This window comes from Candoia aspera, chromosome 3 (genome assembly GCF_035149785.1).
Source record: "Candoia aspera isolate rCanAsp1 chromosome 3, rCanAsp1.hap2, whole genome shotgun sequence".
In the NCBI taxonomy this organism is placed as follows: domain Eukaryota; kingdom Metazoa; phylum Chordata; class Lepidosauria; order Squamata; family Boidae; genus Candoia; species Candoia aspera.
Window position 1 is genome coordinate 75,545,959 of NC_086155.1, and position 18,215 is coordinate 75,564,173.

The 18,215-nt window shown below is 38.2% G+C and overlaps 1 protein-coding gene across 1 annotated transcript in view; it reads right to left on the reverse strand.

The window, feature by feature from the left end:
- Positions 1–16,082, reverse strand: part of PIGK (phosphatidylinositol glycan anchor biosynthesis class K) — a 115,717-nt gene extending 99,635 nt beyond the window's left edge. The window contains exons 1-9 of the mRNA XM_063298141.1: positions 15,966–16,082; positions 14,195–14,248; positions 12,980–13,071; positions 9,866–10,001; positions 8,154–8,265; positions 4,994–5,090; positions 3,582–3,699; positions 2,808–2,918; positions 20–192 (exon numbers count right to left, since the gene is read on the reverse strand). Of these exons, the coding sequence (XP_063154211.1) occupies positions 20–192; positions 2,808–2,918; positions 3,582–3,699; positions 4,994–5,090; positions 8,154–8,265; positions 9,866–10,001; positions 12,980–13,071; positions 14,195–14,248; positions 15,966–16,064 (992 nt within the window). The 5' untranslated portion in view covers positions 16,065–16,082. The remainder of the gene's footprint in view (positions 1–19; positions 193–2,807; positions 2,919–3,581; positions 3,700–4,993; positions 5,091–8,153; positions 8,266–9,865; positions 10,002–12,979; positions 13,072–14,194; positions 14,249–15,965) is intronic.
- Positions 16,083–18,215: the final 2,133 nt, after the last annotated feature.

Here is an 18,215-nt window from a genome sequence, read left to right on the forward strand (position 1 = left end):
AAAAAATAAACCAAAATACCTTGTCTCTGCAGGTGCTAAATTAGGATCCAGAGAAACTGTCTCAGTTGTAATCTCCACTTTCCGTACACTTCCAAAAAAATCAGTTATCAAGACATTATCAGGATTTCTCTGAAAGAGATCTGTCCGGTGTCCAGGTGTTGACACACATAAACTTTTAGGGCACACCTGAAACTATAAAGAAGATAAATTACTCCAACAAAACTGAACCATTCAAGACAGCCTTTTCTCCTTAAATTTATTAATGGGGCATTTTTTACATTCTACTTTTTTTTTTCAACTTTCCATTTCAAATCTTCATGAATACCTTTGCTGCACTCTCTTCCCAACTGGGTGTTTGTCCCTTTAGTGAATGAGAGATCATCCAAAACCAGCATGCAACTTGTGACATGCTTTTCAATTCCCCAATAGGAAGTCTAAATAGTTTTATTCATTGTCAGAGTGAATTGATAAGTTTAACATAACTGTCAAGCCATGTTTGGGTCACTGGTACCTTGTTTCAGAGTTATAGACTATTTCCTCTCCAAATTACAGACTCCAGTTACTTAAATTACTTTCTAGTTGAGAAATCCACAATTTGCTGTTACAGTGAAATTGATTTACCTCTAAACCAATCAAACTACAGCTGGAAATGAGTACAGATGTTTCTGAAAATGACTGCCCCAATCAAAGAGCAAAGAAAACAAAGCAAGAATGGAACATTCAAGTACATGACATAATCTCAACAGCCAAACTCTACGGATCATCCTAAAATCATTTATCTATCCTACATGTGTCTATTCAGAAGTGAATCCCACAATATTTAATGGGGCCTCATATCTGCAAGTGTGGGAAGGGTGATAACCTTAATTTCTCCTAAATATTAAAAAATGAAGTAGAATTTAATACCATTAAAACAGAAGTGCTTGGAAATCTGCTGTAACATCAGCAAATTCTAAACTATAATTTCTAACTGGCTAGCCCATTTTCACAATATTTCCCAGATGGCATTTTATTTACTTGTTAATGCTGTTGATTTCTAGTAAGTTAATGGACTCCACAGAACACAAAGTTTACCAGCCAAGCCTGTCCAAAATGGTATAATCAGTTTATCATTATACTACATTATACCCTATATTAATCTATTTTAAAAGTAGATTTTGTATGAATTAAAAATAAAACTTCTTTCTCAGCTGAACATTGGTCACTTACTCAGTTCTATGTCTCTATCAAGCTTGGCAGTGTGGGTTGCTTACCGCAAAACTAATGCCATCTTTTCTAATGGTAAGGTAATATACAGCTGTCTCTGTAGACTTAAATCCTTGTAAATGATTCTCTACAGCTGCTTTCTCATATGAAAAAAGACTTGGAGATACAAATTCACAGCTCATATCTTTTGACACAGCATGTCAAGCAAGTTTTAATTTAAACTGGACAACACTCAAATCTGCAAAACAGGATATGAATGCATAACATGTGCATCAGAACCTCTCCCTTAACATAATATGGAAAGGTTCTGAGAGACCAGCTAATCCTTATCTATGAATATACACATCGCTGTTCAATATTTTTGCATCATATCACCTGGCTATACTTTTATGACTTGGGGAGTAGAATTTTCATTTTGGTAGAAAAATCTGTCACAAAAAAATGTCATATATGGAAGAATGGCCAGGAGTCTGTCTTCTCCCTAGGCATCAGTTGAAAACTTTCATCATAAGCAGACTGACTTGCCATATGGCATCATCTGAACATATTCAGAATGCACCACTGAATATCTGGAGCTCTGCTCCATAATTCCAATGTTTAAGAAGGCTTCCAGGAGAGGTATGAGTCCTAAATCTTCTAGGTAAAGGTAAAGGTTTCCCTTGACGTAAAGTCCAGTCGAATCCGACTCTAGGGGGCGGTGCTCATCTCCGTTTCTAAGCCATGGAGCCGGCGTTGTCATAGACACTTCCGGGTCATGTGGCCAGCATGACGACTCGGAACGCCGTTACCTTCTAACCACGTTAAAATTTCAAATAAATGAAAAAAGTATCCTAACCATACATAGTAGAGTGAGAATCCTACTAAATTTAGTGGGACTTATTTATGGGGGAAAACATGCTTATGATTGAATTTTGAATGTTGCTAATTATTTACCACACACATTCAGGAGTAGATTTGCTTCTACTGGCTCCCTTCTACTAGCCAAATCCATGGAACTGTCTTATATCATCAGATTATTTGCTCTGTTATACAACACCTTTCCAGGACCACAATTAGAATCCTTTCTAGCAACTGCAACCTGATTCTTTCACTAAAGATGCCAGTCCCATCATTTGCTTATTGAGAATTACACTCTACCAATCACCTATGCTTCTTTTTACGCTCTGCAATTAGTTCTTACATTTAACTTCAGTTAAGGCTAATACCTTTTTCAGCTTAATTCAGGAACCAAGCAATGGTTCTGAATCTTGCATAATACAACTTTTTAATATAATTTTGCTGAAAGACAACACTGTATGCAACAGGCCAGAAACAATGCAAATTTCACCATACAATGGTTATAATGAAAAACACAGCTTTGCTACTAAGATTGCATGCTATAAGAGGATTATTTTCTTCTCTTATAGAGCTAATAAAGTTTAAAGCTAATTTAGATAGACTGAGCAAATCTTATTTTTCAGCTCTGCAACTAGAAAAAAGGGTTTTCTTCCCAACCAGGGAAAACACAGTGACAATGGAAAAAACAAGAAAGGGTATTAAAAATATTATATAAAATTATGTAAAACACACAGCCTTCCAGTAGTGATTTCAGTTAAGCTTACCAGGTCATTCATATTGGTCTGGCTAGCTGGATTAATTTCTTCTAAAAATTCCAAGACGTAAAATGTGTATCTATCCATCAAATGGACTCCAATGCCAAGATCTGGTTGATGCTTCAAAGAGAATGTTGTTATAAATATTATTGAATTTACTATATATAAATGTTTAGCAATGAAAACTGAGCAAGATAACACTATGTCCACATCCTGTAACAACAGTTGATTATCCTCTGCGATCTACCTCCCAAACTATGGATAGCTACCACGTGGCACAGAGAGGAACACAAATAAATAAGGCCAAGCAAGATATGTGAATGGGCTGGTTACCAGAAAGGAATTTGTTTCTGCAACACTAAGACTATATTTCAACTGCCAAACCTGTCCTGACTAGGAGAAAAATAGCAATCCTTTACCCGCTTCTCTTATGTTCCCAAACTCACCCTTCCTGGAAGGTGTCACTGTCCTGGAGAATTGCTTTCAGGCTTCCAAAATATACAATAAAATATACCAGGGTTCTCAAAATAGGGTCATAATGACCCCCTGGAAGGTCATGAGCAACTGAACATGGGATCACAATTTTGTTTTTGCTTTTTAAAAAATCTTGTTTTTCTCCACAGCATTACTATTTATTTAAAATATATTCTCGTTCCATTACAAATGCAGTACTTGCCAGCATCTTATCTTATACAGGCAGATACACCACCAAACTGGAAGAGGTTTTAATTTGGGAACTATACCTATATATTGTTAACAAACACCATGAAACTATATACTTACAGAAAGTGAATCTTCTCCAACTTGGCTGCTAGCCAAAGCCATTATATTTGGAGAATAAAACCGTTCGTACATGGATGCTCCTTGGCATGTATCAATGATAAACAGCAATTCATTGTACCTGGAAGAAAAAAAAGCACCCTTTCTGTTATTTCTTATTGCTCTTCATGTTGTTCACTGTATATGCACTATCCAACCACCTGGCCCCTAAGCATTCTACAATAATCAAGCACATCAAAATGTTCAGAAAGGAAGTATAGTCCTTTCCAGTGTATAAGAGGTAAGCCATTTCTTCCTTTACCCATCAGCTGACTTCACCCAGCCCCATGACCAAAATGCTATTCTTAAGTAAGTCTTCCTATAGATTTTGCCTTATGTCATTCACAGACTATCAAGTTTTATCACAATTACATAGAAAAAAAGTATTGGTGATTAAATGCACAATCCAATGTGTGTCTGTTCAGAAGTAAAATTCTGAAACCTCATACTAAGGCAGGCCCATGTAAACATGAACAAGACCTCAAGCTCCTGAGGTCCAGTGCAGTCTTCCTTTTGCAAAGAGTTGTCTGCTCATTCAGAACCAAAATAGTAAAGAATTTTCTTTGATTACTACTTTCTTTGATTAACTAACCATAACGTAAGATTACATATACTTATTGGTTTATACAGATTTGCATGCATATTTTGCTAGACCTTCAAATGCAAATCTATATCAACATTAACATATTCATATGTCAATAGTTTGCAGATGGGGGCATCTAGGACAATTAGAAAAGAAAAACACCCCATTTTTACCTTGCTAGAGTTGGATTCATGCAACCCAATATGAACTTACCCTTCCTCCCTTACCCCCTGGATAGAGTTTGTAGAGGTCTGTCACACCTGGGAGTTGAGTTGCACTGAAAAATACCTCTTTCAATATATTTGCATAGTCCTAGTATCTATGAATCAGCCCTTAGGTCTCAGGTCATATTTGTAAAGATCTGTGATGCAAATGCCCCAGTAGATCAGTTAGTATTTCCAAACCAGCCAGTCAAAAAAAGGCACCAGCTTTGCCAGACATTTCTGGGAAAGGGACATTGCAAAGGCCCACTGGGTCCATGACTTGACTTGTTACAGGGGATCCCTAAGACTTAGTTGTATGATCCTCTAGGGGTACAGAGTCCATAACATTATCAAAGGAAAAAATGTGAATAACAATTTGAATGCAGATGTTGACAGTTAATGCTGTTAATTGTAGGGGGGATGAATTGAATGGTTTATGGATTGTTGTAACTGTATATGAATGTTTGCTAAAACCTATGGTTGAAAATAAATGTATTAAATGAAATGAAATTTGTAAATACATTCTAGGTAAATCAGAAGAGGCAGGAAAAATGCATGTACACTTGGAGAAGTCAGGGATTAGAAGTTACCTCCTTTTCTGCCACATTTGTTCAAAGGCATCAGCGAGTTCTACATTTGTGATTTCTTCAGAATCTTGAAATTTCAAGAAACCATTCCCACCATGACCTTGGCCAAAAAAAATAAAATAAAATATAAAGTCAGGATATTCTTAAAAAATATTTTCTGAAACCTTCAAACAATACAGTTGGCATCAAATGAGAACAATGCATAAGCACACTCTCGCCCACCAAGGAAGCCTATATTAAGGCAGATGAAAGAAGCTAGGCAAGAGAGGTGTAAGAAATTGCTTTGTCTACTGAAACTCAGCATTAGCAAGCTCAGAAGTCAAATAAATTCGGCTTTAAACTTCAAGTAGTCTGTATTACCCACTTCCCTCCTAACTTTCCCTGCGTCACTGCCCCTACTAACATACATACAGCCACACATCTTGGATTCTCTTTTGAATCTGAATTTCCAGAGTAATAATGGATACTTCTAACTTAAGCTAGAAAAATCTCTATAGAGCTTGAACAGAGTGTTTAAACATTAACTACATTCACACATATGCTAGGCCAGAATTTTTTTTAAGTTATGATTTACTGAATATACCACTGGCTTGTAAAGTGTACAGTCCAAGGATCCCAGCATCCCATTTGCCCATCCCCCACAGGACTGAACAGGAATGAGTTTTTTAGCCCTATTTTTTCAGTGGGGGAGGCGATGGGGATATTAAAGGGCAGCAACTGTAATGAATAAGCCTTACACAGACCATGTATATTTTTGCTTCGTAGCTATATGCTGTGCAATGTATTTGTTGATTTAATTCTTGCATTGCTTATATTTAAAAATCCTAGTATTATCTATATATGCATTGATGATTGATTATAATGCAAGCATTTTAGTGTGAGAATGAAGAATGGTGGAAACAGTTATGAAAGCTATGATCATGCATTAATCATTGCCTGTAATGAATATTAGTAAATGCTAAGACTTGATTTTGGCTTTTCACATTCTACAGAAAACAAGTGTGAGATAAACACAATCCCCCTGGAATTTCTACACTTCTCAGCTGGCCCTATTTAAACAAGCCATTAAAACCTGGCTGTCTCCAGGCCCTGGGTCACAGTGGTGATGGACTCTTTGTGGGATGTGCTTGTCTTTTGAGTAATTGTTGATTTTTTTCCCCAGACTTTCTCCTTTTATTATACAATTCTGTGTTTCTATTGGGTCTTTACTGTGGTATTTTGTAAGCTGCTCAGAGTTGTAACAGATTGGGGCAGCCTACAAATGTCAAAGCAAGCAAGCAAACAGGGGCTCTTGAAACTGAACTGTAAGCTGAAACAAAGGAGATACTATGCAACACCTATTATTGTCATGTGCTAAATCACAGAATTAGTTTCTGAAAAAAGAAATTTATAACCCTAAGAAGAAATGTTTCTTCAGAAGTCTATAAAAGTCCTCAATTTACCGCAAAAGGACACGATGCTTCTGTCTCCAACTAAGCTCATCTTCTACATTCTACTCACTTGGGGCTAGCTATCCAAGAGTGTGAAAATATGAATGTGAAACATTATACAAATTAGTGAATGAATGGAAAATTCAAATACAGGATTATTTAGGTTTACAAGAAGCTCAATTTATAGCATCTTGGAAGAAAGTGATAGCAAACCTCTTCCATACTACTATCAAAAAAATCATGTGAATGCACTCTTAAAGGAGACTTTGCTTTTATTTTATTGAATGTAGGTGTTAAACTTACACTTGGATTGCTCAATAACTTTCCCTTAATGATCCTACAGTGCTGATCAGATCACTCCACCAAGTTTGGGAGTCAAATAAATTAAATGAATTTGGCATAATAATATGGCTTAAGGTACCACTTTAACCTTTAAAAACCACCAAAACCTCGAAAAGGAAGTCAGATTTTTGGCTCTTGCCCACTCCAGTGATGTCATGACATTACATCCTTTTGTGGTCCCCAGGTAGGGTACAAAAACCAATGTACAGGTAGTCTTCACTTAATGACAGAAATTGGGACCAGCAACTCTGTCGCTAAGTGACATGGTTGTTAAGTGAAACGTCACATGACCATGCCTGACTCACGTCAGCCAATCGCCTGCGGTCGTTAAGCATTATGTCACATGACTGCGACTTGTGACTTACTGACAGCTTCCCCATTGACTGCTTGTTGGAAGCTGGCTGTGAAGGTCGCGAATGGCAATCATGTTACTGTGGGATGCTGCAACTCTTGTTCAGGTGCGCAAATTGCCACAGGCCCTAATCGAAATCATAGGACTGTGGGGATGCTGTGACTGTTGTAAGTGCAAGGACTGGTCATAAATCTACTTTTTCAGCGCCATAATAAGTTCAAACAGTCGCTAAACAGGGCAGTTGTTAACCAAGGACTACCTGTATAGCTTTCAGGTGGAAAAAGCTTCCTCATCTTGATAAAATGGATGGAATCACATAATCCCAGTTACCATAACATGATTAGTTGTGCTTTTACCTAGTACAATATGTGACTTAACAGTCATTAACATTGGTAAACTATGGTTTGGAATTAGCACAGTTGTGTGAACCTGCCCACTGTGAGATGCATTGGTCAGAAAGGTAATTACATCAGCCTACCCCAAAACCCATACAATCAAATTAAGGTAATCCATATGATCAAACAAACATTTCCAAGAGAACTCCCTCTAAATATCTGAGACTCTCAGCTTTTATTAAGTATACACAAAGGGAGCAAGCAAAAGTTGCATTTTTATCCATATTGCATTTAAGACAATTCGCCGTTCAAGGATTAAACGTCAGTTGCATGCATAATTGCTACATTACTTATATTCCAGTGATTAGACAATTAACACTGGTTTTTCAATGTCTCAGTACACAAACACATCCTTTTGCAATGAACAAGAAAGCACTGCAAAAACAGCAGTTTAATAGTGCTCTCCTAAACACATTTTCCTAGCTTTTGGTAAGTTCAACATACAATTTGAATTCACAAAGCAAGAGACATCTGGTTTCAATTTTCCTGATACTGACCTTCATTTCACCATTCTAATAAACCTACCAAAGAATAAGCTATACAGGAAATATACAATCTCAAAACAGAGCCAGTTAGCCCAACTGACAATGCTGTAGAGGTATTTCCATTATTACTATAGGAAGTGCTAAATAAAACACAATTACCTGTCATGTATATGAGAATATTGCTTCTGTCATCAGAAAGCAAACGTTTGGAGCGAGGTGCACTTGCTGGGATTCGGCCCGTTAACACTCTCAAAAAATTTTCCACAGTAACCTAAACAATGAAACAACATCCTGTCTAGAGAATGAATTTAATCTTTCCAGGCATTATTTTCAAATTAACGGCCCAATAAAATATATACTAATGCATACTACAGCATATTAATGGATCAACAGATCAGATTAAGTTTTTGCATTTCAGTATCACCAAACATGCAGGAATTTTAATGCAATGCTTATTTATTACTGTAGAATAATGTTTATTTCTTAAACTTACCTAACAAGTCTACCAACATTCTACTTTGTAATATATATTCAGTGCTTTGAACTCCTGTCAAACTGTATTATTTTATCTCTGAGAACCATTTCAACATTTCCTTACCAGCAATACAACTAGGCGTTACCATGGAAAAATGCTCATAAACATATTTTAAGGCTTAAAATTCTGCATGGCTTATGGAAAACAATGTTCCAGTGGTTAAAATGATTTGATCACAGATCATTCATCTGGCCAGCAAAGAAAAAAGAGTCTTTCCATGAAACTTCACATCTGCTAGCTCTGAAGGTAAATTTATAAGGCTCCAAAAGTACTCAGATAACCATGCTAGTGACAGACACTAACAACATTCAAAATCTCAACCCGTATACAGATAGTCCTCGTTTAGTGACCACAATTGGGACCAGAAGCTGTTATTAAGTGAAGCAGTTGCTAAGTGGGAGATCATGTGACTGCAACTGTGCTGTCCAGCTCAAAACTGACAAGAGTAATCAGTTTCACACGCTCAACTTTTGTTTGCCTCCTAACCACTCCCTCGCCCTTTGGAATGCTCATCCCAATGCTGGGATGATTATCAAGAAGGGAATTAATATTTGTATTTTCATTCATTGGAGAGGAAGGGATTACAAGACAGTAAACAGGCACACAATGGGAAATACACATTGAAAGGAATGCAGTGGCACTGGCAGCCCCAAGTGTGCTATGCAAACAGTCCAGTGTATTCCCCGCTGTGTGCCTACTTACTTTCTTGTAATCACTTCCTCTTCAACCTCTCTGCTCTGCAAGGGGAGAAAAAAAACAGAAAAGCAAAAGGTCAGGCACAGGACAACGCATACTGACCGTAATGGCACTCACGTGACTGAGAGACATTGCAAAGGTCATTAAAGCAGGCATTGGTCATAAAGTTGTTTTTTCAGCACCGTCATAACTTTGAATGGTTACTGAACTAGGCAGTCATAAGTGAGGACTACCTGTACATCATAACATAGTAGTTTTCTTTCAAGAAGTCACACAGAAAGATAGAGATATCAAAATGTAATAAAATCTTGCAAATTTCTTTTTCTATTAAGTGTATATTTTAGCACAGGCATCAAGAGAATCTTATCCTCTATTTACAGAAGGTATATATATAGGTGCACGGAATTTTTAACCTTCTAGACACTACTAAACAGATTTGGTAGGCTAAAGATTTTGATACTGGATGTGAAGTCCTAATACTCGTACATCATTTTGAATGTTTTCCAGGCTTCTCATTACGCTGAAGTACATCTCTGTGGCCCAAGAATTTGCAAGTTCTCACCAAGTCAGTTGACCTAAATGTTATCCCCTTCCTCATTTCCTTTTTACATTTTAATACAGAATGTATTTAAGAATTAACCTCATAATTTCTGTAATCCACTTCCACATCATCTCCATAGACATTCAGTTCCATGTTTTTGTGACTAAACACAGTGGCTGGAGCTGGATTTCTCGGATTGCAGGCCATATCATCTGCTAGCATTAAGACTATATGACTAATTGGAAAGAGAAGAATGAAGTTATACAATTTGAGCACAGTAGCAACCCAAAGCCTCAAGAAATATACACAGTCTGCTAACTTTGAAAGGCTGTTTAGTAGTTTTAATCCTATTTTCTATGAAAGGCATTCTGTGACTAAGCCAAAACCTCACACAGAATGAAGATCAGCTTTTAAAAGTTAGTAAGACTAACATTATTTGCACATGTATTCAGTTCTATGCAATTTACAAAACTCAGTAATGCTTGGAAACCGCTTCGAAACAAGGATAGGTGGCTGGCTCACCCTGAAAATCAATCTCTGAAAATCAGTCCGTTTTTCTCTCTCAATGTATTCATCAGTTTTCTTCACTGTTGTTTTATCGTTAGCATAGATACTAGTGTAGAGAGCAAACCAGGACCAGTTGGCAGTACTAATATATGCAGAAAGCACTGGGTTCGATCTCTGGCATCCCTAATTAAGGAACAATACCAAGTATCGCCAGTTCTTATAGCATGTTTGACATCTTAGTTAAACTTGGGAAAGCAACCTTGAATACATGTCATAACCCAAACATACATTCCAGCTCTCCCCTTCACCAAAGGCTTGGATGGGGGCTAGCGGAAAATTTCATTATGATTCTCAGCTTTATGTAATGGTTGCCTAATCCCAAATACTCAGTCTCACAAGCCCGGGCTTAAAGATAACTGATTTATTAAAGGAATAGTATGCAAATACAGAGAAAGCTGAGAATGAGCCAAAGCGCGCGAAATACAAACTAAATACCCTCGCTTCAAACCCAATCCTGCCCCTCACCTCACCATAGTAACCACCCCCTCCCAGGTGTTGGCAACCGTAACACATCGGCCTGGGAAAGCAACCTTGAATACATGTCATAACAGACACGGAACAGGAAAGTGACATGTGAAACGTTACGATGTATTCAAACCATTGGAACGATGAACATGACAGAAGTTGTATATTTCCATTTTTAAAAATATGCATGTATATTTTTCATTATTAGTCCTGATTAAATAATGAAACGTATCAGAGTACATGTAACAAGTAACAACAACAGGGATAGATAGGAGCATAACCAGGACAGAAAGCTCAAGGAAACATTCTAGATTATTTATAATTTAACCTGGTATAAGCAGACTAGCATGAAACTTAAGAAACCAGTTTAGGTCAAGGTCAACATCCAGAAGTAGATTTTGCAAGGAACACTTTCAATAATACTTCTAAAAATTAATTTAATAATATATACTTATTTTACTAATTTTGAACACTATTTTTCAGACAAATCTGCATATTCATATTTCATATGGCAAGCTTACTCCATGATTGTTTTTTAAAATACCTTAACCTGCAGGACATGAAACATGTCATAGATTGCTAAACTGGGCCTAGACAGAACCCATCACAGTAAGTTAGTGATGCAGTATAGATGTGCCAGTAGGAGGATTGTCAAATCTAATTGCCCATAAAATCTATATGCCCCTTCATTACCAACTGCTATAAATTTTAGCAATCTAGTAGTGTCCCATGAAAGCTGAAAATAATGGAACACAAAAGTAGAAAGCAATCCCAGATACATGGTGTCCAATTGCTTCAGAATTCCTAAAAGTTAAAAGCAAAGACTTCATGGATCTTGAAGGGGTAAAATCTTAGCATGAAAGCTTGTGTCCAAACAAGCTTTCCCACAAAAGCTTAAAAGAAGAATCTCCGCCTCTCATTCAAATCCATAGTTAAATATATGTCAATGACTATGAACTGTATTGCTCTGCCAATATCTGTGATTTATATGTTAAATTAGCCCTGAACTAATAATTTCATAATTAAGATTATCACCCAGGTTCATTTTTAAAATCAAGTTAATGAACAGGCATGTAACTAATTAATTTATCAAACAATTTACTTCAATACGTCAGTGCAGGAAAAAGTTTAGATGATTAATGCAATAGTAACAAATAGTAACATATTGTTTAAAAAGAATTACTTCAGTACAAATACAAACATAATGTTGTATAATTGCATCACAGATGAATTAATCCAGAGTAAGTGCTTTCCAGCCATATTCATAAATAAAGACTTGGAATATCAAAGATCAAGGCAAAATGTTTTAGGCAGGAAACACAGTGGTAGCTCATTTCTTATGCTATGATCTGTTAACCTATCACTGAGAATGCTATGGTATTCTATTCAGAACATCATATTCAAGAGAGAAAATATCTTTGGCCATTAACAAAGAAAACTATACACATTCAATGGAAAAGCCTTCAATGGAAGATAGCTAACCAAGTTGTGGGAGCATGTTTCCATGTCTAGAGTAACCTCGTACTTTAAAAGCAAATGTGCCAAAGAATTCAACTTAAACTGCAAACTATTCCTAGGATATGACTTAATACACAGATTGGTATCATATCCAAACTTTTGGTTTCTCTATGCAGATTCTATATATTAATTTTACAGGATACTTAAATCACAACAGATTCTTAGTAATATGGATTGCATCTATTTCAACTCATAATAATCATAATTTATTATATTTATATGCTGCTTGACTCCCAATGACTCTGGGAAGTTTAGAAATTGTTAAGAACATTTAAAAACAAGGAACAATACAAAAACAAAACAAAACAAACAAACGAAGACCAGAGATGGCAAAGAAGTGCATTGACTATCTGGATACTCACTTTTAGCTCAGAGTTTACTAGTGATTCTTAATATTTTAAAGGGGTATAATATATAATATGCTCAATTATTTACAACTAATTAGTGGTATTTTAGAAAGGTATAACATCCAAGATATTTGTACAGTACTTCATGCTTTATGCTTTTTTCATATCTCCCTTTAGAACCTGTTTATATATTTTCTTTAAAGTGTCTATTGAAAATGCATAGATATAAAAAAAGAACAGGAGACAAGGACAGGATCATCTTAGCAGAGTAAGTACTCTGCTTGTACTTGATACCATTTGAAAAGGCCCTTCTTACCTATCAGGAATGCCAAGTCTCTTGACGCTTCTGTAAACTGAAAGAGTATTGGCCACATGGCGATAGTTGAACCAGAATCGAGATGTGCACACCTAAACAGATTAAGAGAGAAATATATATGCTTGTGTTTGTGTGTGTGTGTGTGTGTGTGTTTATTTATTTAGGGGGAGAGGGAGAGAGAGAGAGAGAACGTGCACATGTGCGAGCAGGGTTCCATGGAACCCTAGGGTTCCGCGAGAGGTCTAGGGGTTCCCTGGGAGATCATGATTTATTTAAAAAATTATTTCAAATTCAGGCAACTTCACATTAAATAGGTAAGTTTCATTCTTTATTTTTAGTTTAGGTAAAGGTAAAGGTTTCCCTTGACGTAAAGTCCAGTTGTGTTCGACTCTAGGGGGCGGTGCTCATCTCCGTTTCTAAGCCTTAGAGCCGGCGTTGTCATAGACACTTCCGGGTCATGTGGCCAGCATGACTCACGGAACGCCGTTACCTTCCCGCCGAAGCGGTACCAATTAATCTACTCACATTTGCATGTTTTCGAACTGCTTGGTGTGCAGGAGCTGGGACTAGCAACGGGAGCTCACCCCGCCGCGCGGTTTTGAACCGCCGACCTTCCGATCGACAGCTCAGCGGTTTAACCCGCAGCACCACCGCGTCCCATTTTTAGTTTAAGAACACTGTTAATGCATATATACAGGCCTACACATGAAACAAATATAATAATTTTGTAACTTCCAGCCTATATTTGAGCTTGAATGTGCACAGGTTCCCTGAGGCCTGAAAAATATTTCAAGGGTTCCTCCAGGGTCAAATCAAAAAGGAGGGAGGGGTGGAAGGAGGGAGGAAGGAAAACAAAAAACAGAAGAATAAATTCTGTGACTATAATGCAGCAGCATGAGTGTGCAGGAATAAATGGGCCATTCAACTACAGCTTATTTGGAAATTTCACTAAGGACAAATTCTCATGTCAAACTGAAGAACGGTTGTTCTCTTTCAACTGCAGTCTAATGCCTGCAGTAAAATCTTCAAAGACCTCCCTACTTTATTTCTTCTCCCATGAGTGCAAATACTTCCTACAACATATAGCATTAGTAAATTATGGTCAAGGTGATTATGAAAGCTAACTTTTTTCTGAAAAAGTTTTATTTTAAAAAACATTGGTGATGGCTAATGCTTTAAATGTGTTTAAATAGAGGAGAGGAGAGGACATCTTACCAGAACTGCCCAGTTGTTTGTATGTCCACTTCTAAAAAATTGTTCTGCTTGATCCTGAAGAGAAAATGTATAAAATAACTGTAGGATTCTACTTCAAAGGACCTACTACTGTGTAAAACTATGCAGCACTTTGGAAGACAAAATAGTGGTTTGGAATTTGAACCCAGTACTTGTTTGTAACTCCTTAAAGCAGCTTGGTCTTTCTGCAGGATTACACGGGTACCCTCCGCAGCTGCCCTACAATCCCAGAGAAGATACATTTGGTTCAAGGGATTGCATACAGGAGCTACATTTGTGCCCCCACACATTCCAAAGTATCTTTCTGCATTTGAATCCAAAGTGCTGCACAGTCTGATTCCTGTGCAGCTACTCCTCCAGAGAAAACACTGTGAAGACAGTTTTGCAGCATTTCCTCTGGAGTTGTAGGCAGATTCCCATAGGTGAGAACTCTCATTTCAGAGTCAGTGAGGCGTAGTGATTAAGGTGTTGGGTAAGGAATGGGAGATGCAGCTTCTACCAGACTTTCAGCCATGGAAGCTCACTTAGAGACTGGAGACAGTCAAGCCTCTCTCAGCCCAACCCACTTCAACGGTTCTCCTCATAAAAAGCCCAAAACAGGAGGACACTACTATGTATGCCACCCTGAGTATCTGAATGAAAAGTGGGATATAAATGATGGAGGAGAAGATTGCGATCCTGCCTCCTGGGATTTCCCCACTCCTTTAGCCAACATGTGGTGGTGTCTCCTCCTCTCCAGTTGCACTGAGGCCTCACTTTGCTGCTTCCTTCCCTCACAAAGCCCAATTGCTGTTTTTTAGCTTTTTCTCTCCAAACTTTTGCTTCTCTTCTCTCATGAAAAGAATGCAGGGGATGGTGGTTATGTGCCAGCAAGGTGCCATTTTTTGTGCACTTCCCTCAGTGAACTAGAAGGACCACTGGCTAAGCTCCATGAAAGGAAAGCATGAAAGGCAGCAACCGGGTGAGGAGGAGCAGGGCGTAGGAATGACCAGAGCAGGGTTTCTCAACCAGGGTTCCATGGAATCCTAGGTTCCATGAGAGGTCACTAGGGGTTCCCTGGAGATCACAATTTATTTAAACATTATTTCAAATTCAGGCAACTTCACATTACAGAGGAAAGTTTCATTCTTTATTTTTAGTTTAAGAACACTGTTAATGCATTTATACAGGCCTACACATGACTATAAAAATTTTGTAACTTGAGCCTGAATGTGCAAGGGTTCCCCGAGGCCTGAAAAATATTTCAAAGGTTCCTCCAGGGTCAAAAGGTTGAGAAAGGCTGGACCAGAGAGAGGACCGGGAAGGAGCAGCAGCCCTGCCACGTGCCATCAGGGGGCGGTCGAGCATCCAACCTGAGCGACCCCCATTACGATCCATCCCCGCTCGTTCTTCCTCTCTCTGGCTGCAGGACTGCAATGACGGCTGGGGGTGGGAAAGAGATAGAAAGCAGATCCCAGTGCCGGAGCAGAGCCTTTCCGACAGGCATTTCCAACACCGCATTAAATTGTATGGCGAGAGACAGACAGCATCTAAAAGCTGGCTTCTAAAAGCCTCGGCCCTGTTTTATTTTTAGGCGGTCGCTCTTGAGTCACAGACATCTGCTCATTGCAACAAAGACCAGCCCATGGAAACAGAAATTCAAGTCCTGGATGTCAAATCCACACACGGGAGGAAAAAAAAAACGAAACAAAGCAAAGGACTCGGGAGAAATCAAGACGCGCCGCCAGCCATCGCCCTTCCCTTTGCGGCGTACCTGCATTCCATGACCGAGCGCTAAACTGCAGCGGCTCAAGAAAAGAAGCAGCGCTGTTGCTGCAGGAAAACAACACCGGCTCGGGGTGGAGGCAGCCATATTGCATCTCTCTCAGGACCCAGGAAGGAGGAAGAGCGGCCGAGCATTGGCTACCGCCGCTTTGTAACTCCTCCTCCTTTCCTTCTGTAAAGTTTGCGAGGCGCTGCTCCTGGCGCCGGGCTGGCTAAGGTTGTAGTTGCGTATGGGGCTGTTTCCAAGCGTGGTCTTCGATCTCCTAGTTGTGAACATTGTCCTTAACTTGGAAAGAGATCGCGAGCTTCTTGGCGATACTGACCTAAATTAGTGGAACAGCAAAAATTATGAAGGGCGTTAATATCAAGCCTTGAAGTGCTTAACTGGAATGAACATGAATCAGTTAAAGATCCTTCTAGGCGCTCTATCAGGAGTTTTACTGACAGTACATCAACTTAAAATCTCAATAAAATAAGGGCAGAACTTTCCCGTTTTATATCATGGTACTTAGCAACTGAGTCACTGAAGCCGTAATAATCCAATTACTCAGTAGATTCAATCCTAATGTTATTCTTGTAATTTACAACGCGTTGCTTACCGTCAATGTTGATAATGTATGGACAATAACAATGTAATAATGGTCATCCCTTATTGAAACTGTTGTATACTTACGTTTTCTAATTTTCTATTGTTTTATTTTCTTTGTAGTATTTTATTAAATAAAGCTAATTAATAATTTTAAAACTGGTGTTTAGAATATGGATTTCTGTTTTTCTAGACTGGCTTACAGGCCCAGATGCAAGTATTGTGCATGTGATGGTGCATATAATTTACCTCACTCTAAAGTAAGGATCTGGTACACTACACTTTGGGATTTGTAATAAATTGGGATCTGGAGAATCTCCTCAACCAAAAATTATGAAAGAAATGTTCTCTTTTTTACAGAAGGAAGCTCTATGACTTTGACAAGCAGTAGCAGAATTGTTCAGATTAGAAAGAGGGTTTTTCCTTGGAAAAAGAACAAACACCTTTGCAGATTTGTTCACGTGTTTATTTTTGTCCCATACCTTTACTCAAGTTGTTCATCATGTGTAGAGAGGAAGATGACTTTGACAGAAATAGGTGAGATCCATTACCAAAGCAGCAAGGGGAAAGATGTAAGTCAAAAATAAGCATAAAGCATGCAGAAGCAGCTCAGACACCTCCTTAATTCACATGGGTATAAGAAAAGGAGGAGGTACAGCACAATCACACTTGCAAGTTTCTGTTATGATTGATTGATTGACTGACTGATTATGTGTCATCAAGTTGTTGTTGACACTTAGTGACCACATAGATAGATTTTCTCCATGAAGATCTGTTCCCGAACTTGGTCCTTCAGATCTTCCAACTGTACACTCATCACCCTTGTAACTGAGTCCATCCATGTTGCTGCTGGTTGTTGTGTTCTTGTCTTTCCATCTCAGAGCCTTCTCCAGAGGTAAATCTTTGTGCAATGTGTCCAAAGTAGGATAATTTGAGCCTGGTCATTGTACCTTGAGTGACAACTCTGGGATGATTTGTTCAGTGATCCATTTCTTTATTTTCTTGGCTGTCTGTGGTATTCGCTGGAGTTTTCTCCAACATCTGTTATTATAGCCAATCTCAATAAAAGTAGTCTTAGCCTTCCTCTGGAATTGATTCCTGGTCTGGTCTGCCTGGCAGGGCTGACATCATGACAGTTTTAATACACCAATGAACAGAATCTTTCTCATAGTACTATACAGCTGTCAAAGCTGGACACTGAAAAAATTGAAAGAAAGAAGATAGCCACCTTCACATTATGGATATGGATATACTTGCAAAGAATGTTATGATCCATACAAGCAATCAATCAATTAGTCCTGGACCAAATAAAAGCTGATAATGATCAGTGGACAGAAGTTCATACACTGTGGGCCTGGGATGTGAATGGTTGATGAGCTAGAAAAAAATAACTATGCTTTCAAAGTATAAGGAAGTAGAAGAAGGGAAAGACAATGGATAAGGTAAGTAAAGAGGATTGAAGAGATTACTAGAATATCATTGGAGGAGCTATGAGTTTTTGTTAAGACAGGTCAAGATGGCAAGTAGGGGTGCTCAATTCAGCAATTCAGGAATGGAATAGTCTGGAGAATCCAGAATATTTTGTTCCCTCTCTCAACAATGTCAAATCTCTCCCAGATCATGCCCTTCTGGGGGTGGTTTTAATTCCCTGAA